We start from the raw sequence: 17,641 nt of genomic DNA, 5'->3' as shown, positions 1-17,641 counted from the left end.
TAAGCATATTTAAGATAGGCTAAATTATGAGAGCCCTAAATGTTGCTCCTTCCTTGTCTGACTAATCATGGCATCTCTTCATTGGGTTCTGATTGTCTCTTCTGGCTGCTGATAGAGGACAGCAGTGTCTTGTTCAGCAGTTTGGCCAGTTAAAAGTGCTGTGCCAGTTGGCACTGTAGGGCCCTCCCAGCAGGTCATCCTCTCTGGTGCTAGTAGCGTTGTGATCTCTCCTGGAAATGAATGGGATGGAGAATGGCTGCAGAAAGTTTACTTCCTTCTACTCTTCCTTTTCACTGTCCCCTCTGGAGAAAGGAAACCCCTCCAGACTGTGGGATTTGCAAGCTCCCTATTCAGCTTGAAGCAGCAAAAGTGATGTTTTTCCAAGTAACGGGATGGGAGATCAATTCACCTCTGCTCAGGTGAGGTTTTCCTGTGTCTGACACAATAGCAAGAAAGGACAGGCTAGTGTTTTCTTGCAAGTGGAATTTCAGTGCTTGCATTGCCCTAGGAGGCAGGAAAATGAATAGCAAGGAAGTTACAGTTTTGTGATAGTCACAGATCAGATTGACCAGATCTCTTCCAAAAGACCTTACCAGTCAGTGTGTGATTGTCTTCCTTCTCCACCTACCAGTTAAGGCCAAAGTAGGTAATGAGTGTGGCCAATGGTTTGGAAATATGGCACAGTGGATGAAGCACAGAAGTGAATGAACACATGGAATGGGTTTCTGGTGCTGTAGTCAAAACCTCTACAGGGGTCTGTATCCTAGCCTCATCACGGATTCAGAGCTGGTCCCCTGGAATCCAAAAAAGCAGCCAAGCCAGAGTGTACCAGGAAGGAACAAGAGGGTTGCCAATTTACCTGCAGGTACCCATCATCTAGCTTTAGCAGCATACAGCTCCCATCACTTTTGTCTCAGCTCAAACACATGCGTACAAACACCTAAGCACACGCACAGTGGCACCATACATACAAATGTGTGCAGGCTGCATAAATACACATACCAACATGAACCCACCCCTGTCCCCCACAAGTAGACACATGCAAGAAATACAGACAAGTAGCAAACAACAAGCATGCAAGATACACATTGTGATCCTAAGCAGAGGGAACCCCTCTAAGCTATGTTCAAGCATGGTAGGTTCCTGGGAGATGAATCCTGGCAAAATACACTGCAGGAAGAGGCCCACACAAGGAAGAGAATCCAAAAAAGCCATTCCAGGCATCTAAACCCCTAAATGGCTATTCTGAAAGCTCCTTGAATTTCACAGGAGTTTAGCTGCCTGTGAAGATGGATTTGGCTCCAAGGTCTGCAAGGAAAGCACAAAACTTGAAGGGAGGGAGAAAGTATAAAACTTGAATCTTATCCCCTTGACTGATTTTTTTCTGTTCAGTGACAGGTATAACCTTTCTCCAGTTGACATAGGACTTACCAGCCAGTGTCCAAGGGCCTAGAGAGAAGTCTCATGTAATGGATGCCTTCTCTCTGGACACCCTGCAGTGTTGCCATTATGCTGTACTTTTGGCACATAGAATAGGGAAAGGAAACACAGCAAAAGGCCTCATGATGTTCAGAAAGGTAACTTAATATTTGGCCATAAAATAATCTATGGGATGTACTCCCAAGGAGAAACCTACCTGTATCATTACGGTAGCACTAAATGGGCCAGCACTTCCAACTCCACTTATGTTTAGAGTTCTGCCAGGAGTCACAAATGTACAAACATACACCTCCTCCCAGACTTACAGATAATTGTAGCCAGACAATCTGACCTCCGTGGACCATGCTGGGACAGTGATGCCATCACAGCAAGGGTACATCAGAAGCCTGACTATCCTCCTCACAGCTGTGAGCAGAAATCCATTCCCTGGTGGCTGTGGTGGTTTTTCTCACCCAGAAATCAGAAACACAGGTCTGCAATGGAATGGCAGGTTGAGTATGAGTTAGCTGCAGCTGGGAGAAGACTGCTGCTCTGAATAACCTTGGCCATCCTGACCCTTTGCATTGCTCCCTGCACTGCTTGTGTATTTTCGTACAACTACACTACATACACAGAGACTGACTGGCCCTTTCTCAGATCGTGGCCAGCAGACCCTTGTTCTTCAGGGATAAGCAGTCAGGGACATTGAGGATGGTGGGTTGATTAAGGAACAATGCACATTGTCAAAAAGGGAAGGAAGGAGACGTCTTGGCATCTGCCTAGAGCCTCTACCAGTCTCGCATTGGCTCTCTCCATGCTTATTCACCATCCTATCACTCTCCTTACTGCTGCGACATCAGACCACAAACCAAGCAGATAATGTCAAGTACCAGGTTACACCAACTTGTCAGACAGAAAGGTACCAAATACTACTGGGCATTCGCTCCCAGGTGTGCAACACAGCAGAACTTCACATAGGTCTTTAGAAGCCTCTAGGCAATAAAGGAAGTGCCCTGTGCTTTCAAAAGATGGCATACTTCTCTCCAGCAGCCTTGCCTTATTCACATGGAGTAAAAGCAAAGAAACTGTACTGATCCTGATATGGGTCAACCTCGAGTGGATGAAATCTGTGTATCTCCCTGCTATGAATTTATCTGTCAGCCATCAAGGACAGAAATTATGTCCTTTCTCTGGATTTTCTCAAAAAAATACAATTTCTCTGCTCCCTTGCATGGGAAAATTTGCCATATTGATGATTTCTTATTTCTTGAGTGTACAGAAGCAGAACACTACTTCAGTGAACATGACAGATAAGTCAAAAATAGCTACAAAATATCATCTAAAAATCTGGTCATGGCTAGAATTTTCCAGGAGAGTAGAAGTGGATCTCTGCCCTTTACTCATCTTCTACACAGCATTGCACAGGCTGATGAAGACAACAGAGCAACAAGAGAGTAACAAGAGAAGGAGAGTGGGCAAACTGCCAACCTAAGTAATTTTGAGGGAAGAGGCATTGAGATAAAATTGAAGAATTGGTGTAAGATGGGAAAGTAGATAAGAAGCCAGGGAGATGAAGCAGTAAGCTGCTGGAGAGATCAAAACACCTGAAAATGAGGTTCTGCTAAGAGGAAGGACAAAGAGCAGAAGAAATAAAGTGATCAAGAATGGCACAGAGGGTCTGAGACCATTCCACTTCTCCTTTCACTGGTACTGGAAAGACTGCAAAAAGAGGGAGAAGGAAGAGTTGGCCAGGAGAAGAAGGCCCATAGGGAGATCTGTGTAATCCACAGTAACAAATGTACCCTGCTGACATCCCAGGGGGAAGACAATGGGGACCAGGGAAGAGGAAGTAATCAAAGCGCAAAGCACATGGAGAAGGAAACAGCCTTGTGCCTCACACAGTCCCTAGCAACCAACACGGCTTTTATTACAGGAAATTATTATTACCCTCTGCTACCCACCACCCCTTTTCAATCCCAAACCTCCCCTTTCTGGGGACCCTTTCTTGGCACACACATAAAACATCCAGATAAACTTTCCGAACCGGCAAAAGCAACCACTGAAACAACTTCAAACACCACAGACCAATAAAATCACAATTTAGAAGTTAACTTTCCCACCCCCCCATGCCATTATTTAATAATGAAATACTGTACAGATATAAAACCCACCCTTTTCCCAACCTGAATATAATTGCTTGAGCTGTAGTTTCTGTACATATATACACATGTATATACACAGTAATGCTGCAGTCAAGAAAGCAGATGATGTAAAAGTCACAAAGTGAATACATAAATTAAATAACTACCAGCCGAACATTAGGAAAGGTCACGCTATTCCTACTTGGCAAAAATGTGTTGTGGGACAGAGTCATTAAGTGTTCTGCCATGTACTATGTGTCGTGTGTGTGTGTGTGTGTGTGTGTGTGTGTGTGTGTGTGTGTACATACAGGCACGCAAACCTCACAGCTTCCTGCTGCCTCTTGTTTGTTCATGTATGTCTCACTTCCCTAGTATGTCTCGTATGTGTATGCATGCCCAGAGGAACCCCTGTTCCACAGCATGGAATTATTTTCTGACCTTTTGGAGTATATACTAGTGCTTGCTGTGAACCTTTAATGGCAGGAAGACAGCGGGTTAAGAGATCTGAACTACCAACGCATCACAGAGATAGAGCCCTCTCTACTTCAGCACTCCAGGCACTGTACCCTTGACATTGGCAGACATGAGTCCTGCTCTCTGCAATATGGTTTCACTGTCTTTTTTCTATACACAAGCAAGTTTATGCTGTGTCAGTTTTGTTGTCAGCAATGGCAGAAGGGTGCCAGAATTCACTCAAATGGCATAGCTAGGAAAGGAATTTGAGGACTCTCAAGAAACAGAAAAAATTTGAAAGCAAATTGCAAAGTGGTTTTCATTGTTGCCGTTGTAGTGGCAGACACCCAGGTTTGTCTGCAGTCAGCCCCAGGGAGGTCCAGAGGGCCCATGATGAAAATGAAGCAATAGTATTTATCTTGCCAGTGAGACACTTGGCACTCCAGTTTGCCTTTGATGGGGGAGAAGAGAGGAAGCCACAGGGTGAATGCAGCTAGGGTCTATGGCTTGGAAATCTATTTGGCTGCAAATTGAAAATAAGCCCTTGTGGGGACAACAATCAGGTCCCACTAGTTACTATCGCAACTACCTGCAGCATCCAGCAGCATGGTAGGTGTGTTCCAGGTGGACACGCCAGGTGTGTTCAGCAGCAGGGAAGCACTTAGGGGAAAGAGTGGGTGCAGATGGGGATCGTGGCTTGAAGTCTTTCCCCATTTGTTGCCAGCAATTTGGTTCCTTTCCCATACACAGCTCCCAGAGGCTCCTGGGGTGACCAGGCATATGCCACAGCAAGGAAGAATAACTGGACCCTACCCTTTGCCAGCTTGGAGTGAGAAGAAAGGGTGAAATGTGATTCCATAGAGCAAGGGCAGAGAGGGTCAGCACAAAATCCTTTCATCAACACTCCTGATGTTTATCCGCTTCCATTTTCCCTTTTATTTTGGCATCAAAATGCGTGGGGAAGTGCAACCTCCCACCCTTCTCCGTGAGAAGGGCTCATCAAAGGTTGTTTGACTGGAGTGGAGGATGTGTAAAAGGCCTAAGTCTGATCATTGGCTGTGTTCCCAGGCTTGCTTCCATCTGTTGATAAGCAATGGAGGTTGGAGGATATGCCATATTTGATAGAAAGCTCTAAAGCAAAGACTTGCCTATGAAGATCCCTGAGGTATCTCTGATCACTCCAACCTGTCACCATCATCATATTCATTCTTTATCTCCCCCTCTCTCTTTTGCTGGCAATTTTGCTGTGAGCAACAGCCTGGTCTGAATGTACAAAGGAGCTCTATTCAAGATGGACGCTAGTGTCTTCTCAGAGTGAGGAGCTCAACATCAGCATATATAGCTGAAGAAGAGGCCATCCTGGCAACTCTTAACCCCTCCATCAAATCCTTTGCAACACCACAAATGAACCTTCCTCCCCCCATATGCTGGAAATTGAAGTATCAGTTCCCTACAGGCGAAGTTCATACTTTGATATTGCTGAGCATTTGGAACCCACTGGGGTTCTCACCTGGAGAGTTCTGACAACGCATGCTGGATTTTCAGAGAGAATGGGATTTTTTGTTGTTGAGGTGGGGACAGTGTGCTTCATTGTCTCAACTGACAACAAGTTCTGACTGTAGCTTTTCTTGCCTACTTAGGATGTGACATTCCAAGTTCTGATACTGCCCTGACTGGGAGACATGATGGGAGACAGAGAACTACTACACCAGCCTGTGTTGTGTTGTACTACAGTAACAAGCTGGTGTGAATACTCCAATAAGGTTTATGATGTGGAGATCCATAGCTGTAAGTTCTACCTGCCAGTTGCTTTTCCACTTTCCACTGTGTATGGCACTTTCTTTTTGCACATTTCCACCATGTCGTTCATAGACTTCCTCCTTCAGCTGAGTACATACACTCCAGTACCATTTCAGAAGAACATGGCTCACAAAAATACCTCTCAGAGAGCCATTCCTCTGGCTAGAAGTGAGGAGGTAAAATGTCAGAAACATTGCCAAAGGTGCCTAATCTTTTCTGGGAGGCTATCTGCAAATATTCAGTAGAGGTCATCAACTGTAGAGGACACAACGGTTTTTGCTCAGTATTCTTGTGTGCAGAAAGCTTCAGAGAGAAGAAATGTTCCCAGCCACTGCCCCAGAAAATACTGGTGTTTCTACAGCAGAGAGAGAGAAATGGTAAGGCAGGGGATGTGGAGTTTTGTCAGGCTCTAGTATGAAATCCCATTATTTTCTGGACAGGTAATAAACAGCACATGGGTGGCTTTCTAATACAGACAACACCTGCTGCTATATTACCTGTTTGATTCACTTGAATACTTGTAATGAAAATACACCAAATCTAAAATTCTAAATATATAATCAGAGTTTAATAACATCATTGATTTATTTTCTTGATTATGTATTACACCCTCCCCCCTCCCACCCTTTCCCCTTCGTCTCTGTCCCAAAACTTGTTGACCTGTCAGAACTAAAATAAACAAAGCAACCAGAAAAGATCACTTATAGGAGAAAGGATTAACCTGATGGACACATGGCCTAATATATTATGGGAGAAGGCAAAATACCAGACTCCTGTGGTTAGACCAGTGGTTCAGTCCAGAATTTCCAGTTCTTCTTTTCTGGTTGCCCTAGAGCATTCGAGTGGTTTGTGGCACAATTAATATTTGCAGAGCACTCGGAGTGTTAACAGTGCTACAACAGTAAGAATACTAGATAATGATTTTGGCAAACTATCATTTGCCAATCAGTGGAACAAGGGACAGACCAGTTCAGAGCAAATACGAACCAACTTTCGACCCGGAACACAAAAATCAGAACCTTCAAGAAGAGATTTGAAAAAAGTTCCATTAACTTCTTTTTGGTTTGTTTTCAGCTTAATTTCCCTGCAGAGCCACCCTCCAGGTTTCCTTGTTCCAGGTGGGGAGGGATGGAAAAGTACCAAGATAACCAACAAAGAGATTAGCTGCCCTTGTCAGCTGTCAAGCTTCCCAACCCCAAGCCCTTAGGAAATATCGGAAATTATCACGAGCTTTCCCAGGTCCAAGATTTCTAAACCAAAGTAGCGTTGGAGAAGTCTCTTAATGTCAAAGTGATGGTCCAACCTGAGTGGCCAACTTGATGGTTCACCCCACCACTATCAAGACAGTGTAGTGCCTTGAGGCCCAAACTCCACAGAGATGCTGGTACAAAGAGTTTATATGCAAAAAGGAATTGGGGGTGTTCCCATCAAAACATGAAACCCTGCTGGCAAGGCTTGAAGTGATGTCCCGGCGTCTTCCATTCATGAAGATAAAGGTGATAGGGCAATACAGGGGGCCTTGGGGAAACACAACACACATGGGTTTCTCTCTCTCTCTCTCTCTTTTTTTTTCTCATTCATACGGCCTCGACCTGCGTAAACCGCTTCCAAAAATGCAGCCTGAAAAGTCATAGAAAACAAACAGAATGGAAACAAACTTCCCCTCCCTCCCACCCCACGACCTGAATATTCACGAGAAGAGAAACACCAATTTATACAAAAACGCAATAAAAAAGAAATATTTACAAATGAAAGGAACGCCTTCTTGGTGGCTGCTATCAGAGGTGTCTGACAAGCTGCCATGTGTTCTGGATTGCAGATCGCTCTGTTAATTTGTTTGGTTTCTTTTTTTCTCTTTTCTTTTCCTTTTTGTCCTTGTAATGAGAGAAGAGAGAAAGAGTAAGAAATTCCCTTACCCCAAAGAGTAGGGGGTGGCATCACAAAGACTCTTCCCCTCTTTCCTCCTTAATTTCTTCAATGAAATATAAGAAAATATTCCCCTCACCAACCCTGCCCACCCTCTCCTCACACACTTTGACTTTACAGGTAAATCCCACCCTCCCCCCTGCCTCAGCTTAAAAAATAAACAAAAGGCCTTCTGTTGGCTTAAAAAGAGAACGGTAAGATAAAATCAACCATGGTGTGGTGAGGAATGTGAGAGAGGTGGCTTTCAGCTCCAAGAAACGTGGCTCATAAAGACGGGGCTGCCATCTCCCTTATCCTCAGCAGTGTCCCCATGTTCTCAGCACAGGACCCTCTCAACCCTTCACCTGGTGAGTCATGGTGATTGAGACACTGGGACCAACCCAGGATAAGCCATAGAGACTTTGCCATATCTCTCAGGATGGGAGAGGTCGGTCCACACCCCCATCTCAGGAGATAGATGACATATGAAAGGTGTGTTCAGCTTCTCACTCCTACCATTGCTCCTTTTCCTTTAGTTTAACTTGCATGTAAAATGATACAACGGAAAGAAAAAACACTCTTATTGATACTAAGTGCACCAGGAAAGCTGTCACTACAACTGCAGGGATGGAAAACCCTAGGCTATTCCAGCTTTACACCTGTGCTAGTATCTCTTTCACACAGAGGCACACGCACGTGTACACGCAAATCTCAGCTTTGCACATCTTCAGTCTTCAGCACAAGTTTCTGTGCTCTCTGGCATTTATTCAAGCACACCTCTTCCCAGGAAGACAGGCTGTGTACTTCCTCTGTACATTCAATAGTAAATATACATATGTATTTCCCATGGGTGTATACACCCTCCTCCCATTTCCACATGTGCAAGGAGGCATTGAAACAGTCTGCCAGCACCACTGCCACCACATGCACCCTTCTATGGCATTTCTTTTTTCCTTTCCAGCATTGGCAGAGGGCACCCTATTATTTTTGTTCCAACCTGCTGGCAAAGCACAGAGAGAGAAGAAGGATTAAGCTCCTTCTTTCTCTCCCATCCTTGCTGAAAAGACATGCCAAAATGGGTGTCCCCTGAAGTGACAGTGAAAAAACTCCCCACCTTTCCCTACTCTTAAGCTCTGTTCTACTGTGTTTGTTCTCCAGACACCTCATAGGATAGTGGGTTTATTTTGCTTTCTTCACAGACATTTCAAGTATAAAGTTATCATATATACTCGCATATAGGCAAACTCATACTATATACTGCTCCCACCCTTGAAGAACGTCAGAATTAGTAAGCAGCTCATAGCTAATGAACCAACACTGCTCCTCTTTCCTCAAATCCTTCTTATTTCAGTGCAAAACATCATCTTTTGTCTGTGTTTGAGAAACCAACTCCAGAGTCAGGAAGACTGCTGATCAGCTTTCTCAAACTCAGACTCCATTTCTTTTCTCTCTCTCTCCCACTAGCCTGCCATAGATGCAATGGCTGTAATAGCCATAGTGAAACCACTAGCCTGACCTGCAGACAATTCTTCCCTCCCTCCACATCCCCAGCAGACAATTCAAAATTTTAGTGAAAAGTCTCTCAGCATATATGCAAATATACATATATATATACATATATATATATATATTTATTTATTTCAGCCCTATAATCTTCACAAAATAATATAATAAGAACCTCAATATAGCTAACATATAAGTGCATCATCAAGTTAGTCTTGTTCTTCTCCCTTCACTTTCTCCACGTCAAACACTACTCTTTTCTAGGCAGTTTTAGGAAGAGTTGCCTGAGCAAGCATATTTTCCTGCATGTCCATTACACTGCTGCTGCTGCCTCCTCCTGCCACACACACACATAGCTGTGTGCACACATGCCTTTCCCTGCTGGGAGCCAGCAGAAGTGAACACCAAAATCACTGCTGCTCCTCCTCAGCCCACCCCTTCCCTGCCTTTTTCTCTGCTTCCTGAAACCACAAGCAAGGATATCCAACTCCGACATCACTGTAAAGTGCAATGGCCAGGAATGGAAGAGAATGGAAGGAGTGAGAACATGGAAAAAGATATAAAACGGGAGGCTTGGGAATGGAGGAGGAAGAGGGGAAACCAAAGAGGTGGCACTTGTCACCAGTGCTGCACTTCTCACAACTCGAGTATCCCACAAACTAAGGACAACTCAGGAGAGTAGCTGATGGGATTAATCCCACCCCACCCTCCCATACTCCCCTACATCCCCAGTCCCTCCCCGTGCTCTTCCCCTCTCACTCAAACATCAGACTCAATACTGGAGAGTTTCTCATAAACATGCCCGTTGCTGGAGCCATTGAAAGCCCTGGGGTTTTTGTTGTTAGGCACACAGGGGTTGGACTGGTTCCCTATACAGATGTCCTTCTGGAAACGGGCTGGCACAGCCCCATGAAGGGCTGAGACCACCGGCTTGTTGGTGGTGACAATGGCTCGGAAGTCTGGCCTGGCTTTGGGCCCTCCTGCCACCACAGGCTGCCTGAAGAAATAAGATTTGCTGCCGTGGAGCAAGCATTGGTCATCCCCAAAAGTGGGGATGAAAGGGTTTTGGGTGACCCGATCAGGGTAGAGTGACTTGCTGAGCATGTAGCCCCCACTGCTGCCAGGATTGTTGTGGTGGTGGTAGCTGGTGGCGGGCACTGAGGACTTGTTGTTGGCAAAGGTGGTGTCACTGGCTGGCATCTCAAACATGTGGGCGTAGGGGCTCCCCTCCAAAAAGCGGCCCTTGTCCTTGAGGCTGACGCTGCGGGGGGCCAGGGCTGAGTCATCTTTCTGCAGGTCCACAAAGGTGTCGTAGGAGTGCTGCCGACGGAGTTTGTTGCGGTTCTTCTTCTGCACCTTAGAGGCAGAATTGGAAGGGCTCTGAGGATATTTGGAGGAGGAGGTGGCACTGGTGGACACGGGCACAGGGGCAGGCGGCTGGTCCAGCTCTTGGAGTGAATTGTCCTCACTGATGTCATACAGGTTGCCAGCTTTCTTGCAAGCCTCACAGCGGATACAGGCCTGGCGGTTGGAGTTCTGCCCCACTGTTGATGGCGTATAGTTGTGCAGCTTAGAAGGGCAACTGCGGCAGAAATTAGCCCCGGTCCGGTCTTCCCAGTCTAGATTGGTCAAGTTCTTCTCCCATGGCGCAGGGACCCCACTCACAACACCATGCTTGTGCTCATTGCCTGCACCAAACTCGCCTGAGCCATGCTTGTGATGGGCCCTGTTAGTGCAGGATCCACCCCCTCCTCCTCCCGTGTCGCGCTTAAACTCATCTCCCCTTTCTTTGTAGATATCCGTCAGGTCCACGTGTTCCCAGTGTGGTGAGTTCTCCTTGGTCCGAAACTGGTCAAGGTAGAAGTCCCGTAGCCCTTCCTTGTCCCTGAAGTAGCGCTTGTGGTCAGGCGAGCGGGGCGGGCGCCGGCGATAGGCCAGCTCTATCTCATCAAATTCCCTCCGGGACTTGGCGGAGGCTGGGCGCTTCTTCAGGCTGTCCTTGTACTGCTGCTTCCGCCTCTTGGCTGCATTGCCCTCAATGTTGCCATAGGTGACTGTGTGAGTGGAAATGTCAGAGACATCCGAGCGGATCAGGTCATCATGGGTCCCGCTGCCCCCGTAGCGGTCACTCTTGAAGGAGAACTTGCCATAAAGGTCACCGAGCTGGCTGTGCTTAGCAGGGGGTAACCCCAGGTCCAAGGGCTTCTTCCCAATGGAGCGTGACTGGGCATTGAAGGGTGGGTTGTCACAGTCATAGAGCCCGTCAATGGAGCTGGTGCTGCCAATGCTATGGGGACGGTGGTGGTGGTGGTAGTGGTCCTGATACACATTGCTGTCCTTCAGCTGGAGATTGCCAAAGGTCCTTTCCACCTCACTAATATAGTCACTAAAGAGGTTCTCCTCGCAGGGGGGGTTGTTGTAGGATTTGCAGTCCGAGTGAGTGAAGCTGCGGCGGTGCTCAGAGATATCATAGACAGATGACTCGCGGCGTATAAAGTCCAGGGCACTCTGTGGTGAGCCATTGACCCCTGACAGGTTGGCCATGTTCTTGGCTGTCCGAAGCAGGCGGAGGATGTTGGAATGGGTGTTGTTCATTGTTGCTGTGGGGGAGTTCATTGCTGACTGGCGTTCTTCAATGGCCACACCATGGATGCAGCTGTAGATACCCTGAAATGAGAGAAAGCAAGGAGATGAGCAGTCCTGCATAGAAAACATAGAGGGGGACCTGAACTGGGAAGCACCCTGTGCATCAAGAGGGTGTTCCTGTAGGATAGTAGGGACTATCAGCCTTCCATCATGAAGCACAATCAAATCAAATGAAATCAAATCTTCTCTACCAACCCTTTCTGTTCTGACTCTCTTTCTTGACCCTCACATTTTTCTTTTCCCTCTCTTCCTCTGCTTTGTTTCAAGCCGTATCTCCAGGATGCAGGAACGCCTGCTTGCATCTGTAAGAGTTAGTTAAATCTAGTAGGTATAAATACAGAATTGCAAACAGGGACAATAATATCCTTGGGAATAAAAGAATCAAGACAAATGATTCTGTGTAGATGAGAGGATGAAAGTCTGTTTTGGCCCTTGAAAATCATCTGGGCATCAGTGAATCAACCAGACAGGAGCTATCTTAAAAAGGGAACAGCTTCATTTGTTATAAACTTAGCTACATTTATCACCAGTATGGATTAGAAAAGGAAACAGAGAAAGAGCAGAGTTCTTGAATAGGTGTTTAGGTATTTTGCATCTGGTTGCCTGAGGTACAATAGAATTTTTAATTGCATTCAGTTAAATTTAACAGTGATAACAGGCTCCAAAATTATGTCCCTGAAAGCAAAAGTCCTCTATTCAACCTCAAATCAGACAGCAGAAGGGCCCAATTCCTCCACATTCTCCACAAGCTCATTTCACCCATGACTGTTTGCAAGGGCTATCCTGAAGAACAGAATGAAAGGGGCTCTTTTATTCCCCGATCTGCCAAATGGTGCCTGATGATTAATGTCAATTGTGAAATGGACACCATCACATCATGTTATCATGGTTTCTCAGCAGCTAGCAGATGATTAACACTTTTCAGACCTTTCACCAACCTGGCCCAGGTCTAACAGAAAACCACAGAATGAAAGAATCTCTTCTTAGCTAAGGGTCACCAAACATGACGCCCCATGTCATCTCCAGACAAAACCACATTAGAAACTAACAACATAGAAGAGAGGCTGTGCCCTTGCACTCAAAAGGCTTTGTCATTTCTCTTCAATCTGTTATGCAGCAATTATATAGTCCTTGTACAATCCAAGTAAATTCTGCTACATTAGATGCTGAGCTAAAAAATGCCAAGATTTGACCTCACTTCAGAATGGATCAGGAGAAAGGGCCAGTGGCTTGAAAGAAGGAAAATAAGCTCCAAATGGGATACTGCTAGCAACACTTACAGCAGAAGATGACTCAGAAATGGCTAGAATCTACTTTAAATGTAAATGTTGTACCCCAAGGCAGATTTGCATAAAGCTATTGCTTAGTTTATGTGGTCATCCTCTGTGGAAAGATTTCTGCATAGTTCCAGGCATGGCTTTCAGTTAAGGACTTCTGACTGTCAATGAAGGCATACTTCTAGTTAACAAATGTTCACCTGAAAAGCTGTAATTCAGAGGACAATGTATAACTCCCAAATTTCTCATCATATTATCCATCATCACTTGATTACATTTGGGGGGTCCCCAAATTTGGCCTCCTCACAACTCACTTTGGGGGAGCAAACAGTAATAGTTAACTTGTCTTTTCCTGTGTTTTCATTTCCATATGAAATATCCATTTCCATAACCATATTCCAGCAGAGATCAGAGACATCGCAGAAAAAAACTAACACGGTTTTGCAAGATTAACAATGCAAAGATGACACTGCAGACTGCCACCTGTGCATTAGACACTCTTGGTGGGTATTCTCATCTCCAGTACCTAGGACTGTCTAATAAAGCTTCTGTTCATCCCTGACAGTTAATGGCACTCACCCTGCTGATGGAGAAGACCACACCAGGCTTGCCAGAGCAGACACCCATGAAGCAGTGGCGGAATTGCCAGTAGAAGAGATGCTCACAGATGAAGGTGATGAGACTGAGGGCCATGGCTGCTCCCAACATGTAGAAGACACCTGCCATGTTATCTATATCCAGCTGGCTGCTCATAACCTCATTCTTCTCATTGTGACAAATGCCAGTGAGCCAGAGAGCTTCCAGCTCCTCCATCTCCCCTAGAACAACAGACAGAAGGAAAGAAACAGGTTAGATAATCCCGCAATGGCTGAAGAGCTCAAACTGGGGCAGACTGAAAGCAAAAAGCTGATCTAATGTAATTTCCAGTCTCCATGTTCTTTTTCCACATCTACAACATTCATAAAATATCCTGACTGCCCTTCTGATGGGGGCAAGTGCCATTTGTCACAGGAAAATCAACAGGATTTTTCCACAGCCTGATATTAGCCATAACAAGCTGTACCACAAGGCATTGCTATGACACTTGCTGGATGCCTACACTGAAATCCTGAAACAGTTGTCCACCAGATGACTGAAAACCTGGCCTCACAAACATCCATTTTCATTAAGTCAGTGAAAGGAAAAACTTAGTGACTGATAGTGGTAGACAAAAATTATTCACTTCTTGATGAAAACACTGTATTTCAGAATCAAAATATTGATTGTTTCAATCAAATTTTTTCCCATCATATCCACAGCTCATTAAAACCAGGTGCAATGTTCCAAAAAAACTTTGAGTGTTTTTACTTGCTTTTCTTGCCTTCAATTTTGTCCAAATTCAACACTTCAAGGGCTTTGACCAATCAAAAATTTTACTAATTTGTATCAGCTAGGAGCAAATGTTCTGTACTCTAATTTCATACATCACTTACTACCATTATGGTACTTTCATGAGGGGTGAGAGACAGATACACACACACACACACACACATATTGAGACATTTAGAACAAACTAATTTTGCAGGGTGACAAATTGTTTCATGTTGTTAGGAAAGTTAGTTTTTCACATTTTCAGTCTCCAGTCCAGTGGCAGGGGGAAAAAAGTCCATACATTTAAGTAGTGCCACAACAAACTCCTTGAAGCTTTCTGGAGAACTTAGATCTTTCTCTGAAATAATACATACTAGGCTTTTTAAGAAACAGAACAACCTATCTGTCACATGGCCAAATTTCTGAAGTATGTCCAAGTTATTTATTTCCATATTTATAATCCTTATGTTATTTTCAGATTTCAGGGGGAGAAAAGAATACTTATAAATAAAATAACCTGTGAATTTTATTTATTCATAAAAAAGGACACAGGAAAATGTAACATGAAATGGAAAGACAGAAAAATACTTCCTAAGAAGGAATTTCTTTCCCCATGAATAATTTTTGTTAATATTAGCAATTTCTCTATAAATTAAAAGGCGAACTAGGGAACCATAATCTTCTTATTAAAAACTCATTCCAAAATATGCTTCTGAGTCTCAAGTCCTTGGGTTTGTTTTGTTTAGGTTTTGTTGGGTTTTTGTTTTGTTTTGTTTTTTTGGTTTTGGGAAACCTGATCTAATTCTTTCATCCAGAAATATTTATCCATTAATTCTGTAAACTCTGCATGGATTGATCCTGTCTGGAGTTATAAAGTATGGAATAACCACAGACAATCTGGTATAATTAGCGGGTTTGGTCATTGTAAAACCTCAAAGCTACTGAAAAATTCACACCAGAAATCTTGTTTTTTACAAGACATTCTTCCCATAAGATATTTTTCAAACACACATCTGAGCTTCATCTACAAATACTTTAGTGCTTTTGGCACTGCTTTTGATGATATTGCTATCCTGCATCAACAACATGAAAGAAGTAACATCCTCACACTCTTGGTGTGTTGCCTCTAAAAAAACTCCATTAATAATTCCATGTTCTCAACTCACATCTGAAACATCAGAGCTAGAAACTTCCATTTCTTACATGCAAAACTCGGCATTTCTTAGGAAAATTCCAGCACTTCTTTTTCTTGTCACTTACCATCTCCAAAAAGTTGTAGAATGGCAAGATCAACCTGGCGCTTCCAGCCTGAGTCCTTTTGGATGGCAATGCCATAGCCAGTGGAGGCAAACACTTTCCCACTCCCAATTGTCACCAGCTTGCAGCCTTCATCTCTGCCAGCCATGTAGTTTAGCACTGCTGCATCATAAATGAAAGCATCCAACTTCCTGCACAGATGCAATAAACAAGAGGATATAGTACAGAAAACATAAAATCTGTATGAAATCAAAGGTATTTTTAGGTAGCTAAGGATGAAATTAACCTCTTTCAGATGGGCTGCAATATGTTATGTAGAATCATAAAAAGGTTTGAGTTGGAAATGATCTTAAAGACCATCTAGTTCCAACTCCCATGACATGAGCAGGAACACCTTCCACTAGACCAGGTTTCTCAGAGTCCTATCTAGCCTGGCCTCAAACACTCCTAGGGATGAGGCATCCACAACTTCATCACCTTACAGTAAAGTGCCTCACCACCATCATAGCAAAAATTTTTTTTCATAATATCTAATCTATCTAATCTTTCAGATTGAAACCATTGCCCCTTGTCCCGTCACTACATGTATTTATAAAAAGTCTCTCTCCAGTTCTCTTGTAGGTTCCCTTCAGGAAGGTCACAATCAGGTCACCCTAAAGCCTTCTGAACAATCCCAATTGTCCCAGCCTTTCATTGTCAGGAGAGGTGCTATATCCCTTTAATCATCTTGGTGGCCTCCTCTGGAATCACTCTAGCAGGTCCATTTTCAGGTCCAGGTTCTTTTTGTTCAGAAGACAACATCCTAGAGCTGGATCAGCACAGCAGGTGGGGTCTCACCAGAGCAGAGCAGAGGGGCAGAATCCTCTCCCTCACATGCTGCCCACACTGCTTTGGATGCAGCCCAGGATACAACTGGCTTTCTGGGCTGAGTGCACATTGCTGGGTTGTGTCCAGCTCTTGTCCACCTGCACTACCAAGTCCTTCTTGGCAGGACTGCTCTTGATCCCTTCATCCCTCAGCTTGTGTTGATTCCAGGGGTTGCCCTGACCCCAGTGCAACACCTTGCACTTGGTCCTGTCAAATCTCATTAAATCCCCATGTGTCCACTTCTTCAGCCCATCCAGGCTCCCCTAGATGGTATCTCATCCTTCTGGCATCATCTTCACCTTCACCATAGTTAAATAAAATCTAGGCCTAAAGCTGTTTTATAGGTGAATCTGGGTTATAAATGAGGATCATCTAATTTTTTCTGACTATTTGGTAATCATAATTTCCTGATCTTAAAGAAAATTTGCAATACAAATATACTGCAAAATAAGGAGGAATGAAGAGGAAGTTAAGGGGATCTATATCCTTAAGAATACCTTATATTTCTGTACTGCCTTTCATCCCAGAAGAATCTAAAATGCCTTATAAAATGTACTGATATAAACAGCAAATAGGGATTGAAATAAGGAAAATATTTTCTCCAATTCAAATGCAGGCATGACTTAGCTGAGAAAAATGCATTTTTTTCAAATCAAATACAGTCAGGACATTATGCTTTACCCCTCAGTTAGTGTGAAAAGATCTTTACCAATGTCAACTGGCCATAACAGCAGCTTTATGGTTTACCATGCTGAATTTGTCTTCGTTAAAGAATGTTCAGCTGAAAATCACAACAAAAATTCTGTTTCAACACAGAGAAATCCCCATTATGGACTGTGTAGAGAGCACAACAGTCTGATGAGAGCCTTTTCACACTGCAACAAATTGATTTGGATGTGGAGGGCAGTCTCAGGAGGCTGCATCTTCCACAAACCCAAAGAGAGTTGAGTAAATCCTCCCACTAGATCTGAAGTGAAACATTATATGATAAATGACCTAAGACCTTCCAGTTGTACATTCTCT

General features: G+C 44.2%; 1 protein-coding gene across 1 annotated transcript in view; it reads right to left on the bottom strand.

The window, feature by feature from the left end:
* Positions 1 to 9,980: 9,980 nt before the first annotated feature.
* The window catches only part of GRIN2B (glutamate ionotropic receptor NMDA type subunit 2B), a gene marked incomplete at both ends in the record, with an annotated part of 173,376 nt that continues 165,715 nt past the window's right edge, over positions 9,981 to 17,641 (bottom strand). Inside the window, 3 exons of the mRNA XM_083859506.1 lie at positions 9,981 to 11,888; positions 13,724 to 13,962; positions 15,755 to 15,942. Coding sequence (XP_083715632.1) covers positions 9,981 to 11,888; positions 13,724 to 13,962; positions 15,755 to 15,942 — 2,335 coding nt within the window. The remainder of the gene's footprint in view (positions 11,889 to 13,723; positions 13,963 to 15,754; positions 15,943 to 17,641) is intronic.

Source organism: Zosterops lateralis (assembly GCF_965231275.1).
Source record: "Zosterops lateralis genome assembly, chromosome: 4".
In the NCBI taxonomy this organism is placed as follows: Eukaryota; Metazoa; Chordata; class Aves; order Passeriformes; family Zosteropidae; genus Zosterops; species Zosterops lateralis.
The sequence above is the reverse complement of the archived record's forward strand: the minus strand, read 5'-3'. Positions and strand labels throughout refer to the sequence as shown.